The sequence below is a fragment of the Sphaeroforma arctica genome, assembly GCF_001186125.1.
Source record: "Sphaeroforma arctica JP610 unplaced genomic scaffold supercont1.2239, whole genome shotgun sequence".
NCBI lineage: Eukaryota > Ichthyosporea > Ichthyophonida > Sphaeroforma > Sphaeroforma arctica.
Window position 1 is genome coordinate 1 of NW_014038319.1, and position 1,487 is coordinate 1,487.

Consider the following 1,487-nt stretch of genomic DNA (forward strand, 5'->3'; position numbering starts at 1 on the left):
GCAAGCCAGGAGGTAAACTCACACACATGCAAGCCAGGAGGTAAGTTCACACCCATGCAACCAGGAGGTAAGCTAACACCCATGCAAGCCAGGAGGTAAGTTCACACCCATGCAAACCAGGAGGTAAGCTCAAACCCATGCAAGCCAGGAGGTAAGCTCACAACCATGCAAACCAGGAGGTAAGCTCACACACATGCAAGCAAGGAGGTAAGCACACACACATGCACGCAAGCAAGAAAACACAGCACACTGTGTATTTCCCCTCCTGACGACCTACGTGGGCTAGAGAACACACCTTGAGTAGGAGAAGCAGAACACACCATAAGTAGAAGAAGCAGAGATGCAGTATCTAAACATATTACAAGACAAACTCTAAACACAACCAGAGATGAACCACTACAGAGACTGAACTCTAAACTTAGCACAGACCAAACCCTAATCGCAACCAGAGATGAACAATATACAAAGGCCAAACCCCAAACCCAACCCAGACCAAACCCCAAACCCAACCCTAACGCCCGTTGCACACCCACACCTTCTTCGAATAGTGCAGCCATCCGCCCGACGAGTTGCGTGTGAGACCTGTGCGGTGGCTGTGGTGTGTGGCCAAGAAGGCGCTCAATTGATCCAACGCATTACTCATCAGATACTCAAAGATACGGTCGTACAGGTCCACTACTTCGTTGTGCTCACCCAGCACCGTGCAGATGGACCGCATCTCCTCAACCTTCTGCAGGAACATGAGCTTCCACAGATTAAACGCCCCGTCACGTGCGGCCGCGCGTGTGTTCTCGAGCACGTCCAGAAGTATCTTGGTGAGGGTCTCGAGGAACTCAACGTCCGTGTTGCTAGGTTGAAACACCACGTTCTGTATATCCAACACATCGTCTAACACGTCCCTCAGAGCGGTTGATGTGACGCTGGTCTGCATAAGCTCGCTCACAATACACACGTTGAGGCTGCGGTGCACCTTCTGTAGTGTCTTGACCATGTCCAGGCTCGCGTGCCTCTCCATATCCACCAGAATGCGCACCTGTAAGCCCCACACAGCCGTTGCGGGGCCGTTGAAGGTGCCGTTGACCACACAGTCACTCATGCGCATAGCCACCTCACACAGATGTTGGAACATGCCCTCGTACGTGGCTAGATACGCTACCAGCTGCACGCTGCTCATGGCATCAACGTGTGCGATGATGCTGGAGTAGAGTTTCGTTTGGAAGGCTATGGCTAGACCCTCGTCAATGGCGGGGATGGCGTTGAGAATTGTGTCGAGTATGTTGGTGGCACCCTTGACCCCCCCATCACTCAGGTGCACCGACGCTCGCTTGGGCTGGGCAGGACTGGCAGCTGAGTGAGTGGATGGGTGAGGGAGGGAGCAGAGTTAGTTGTTGGTAGATATATATATATATATATAGAGGTGAAGATATAGCTTGACAAAGAACACACGCACATATTTATATATATATGTACATATATACATAAACATA

At 51.2% G+C, this 1,487-nt stretch overlaps 1 protein-coding gene across 1 annotated transcript in view; it reads right to left on the reverse strand.

Annotated features, from left to right (window-relative positions):
* Positions 1–511: 511 nt before the first annotated feature.
* The window catches only part of SARC_12345 (hypothetical protein), a gene marked incomplete at both ends in the record, with an annotated part of 1,749 nt that continues 773 nt past the window's right edge, over positions 512–1,487 (reverse strand). Inside the window, one exon of the mRNA XM_014293548.1 lies at positions 512–1,347. Within this exon, the coding sequence (XP_014149023.1) occupies positions 512–1,347 (836 nt within the window). The remainder of the gene's footprint in view (positions 1,348–1,487) is intronic.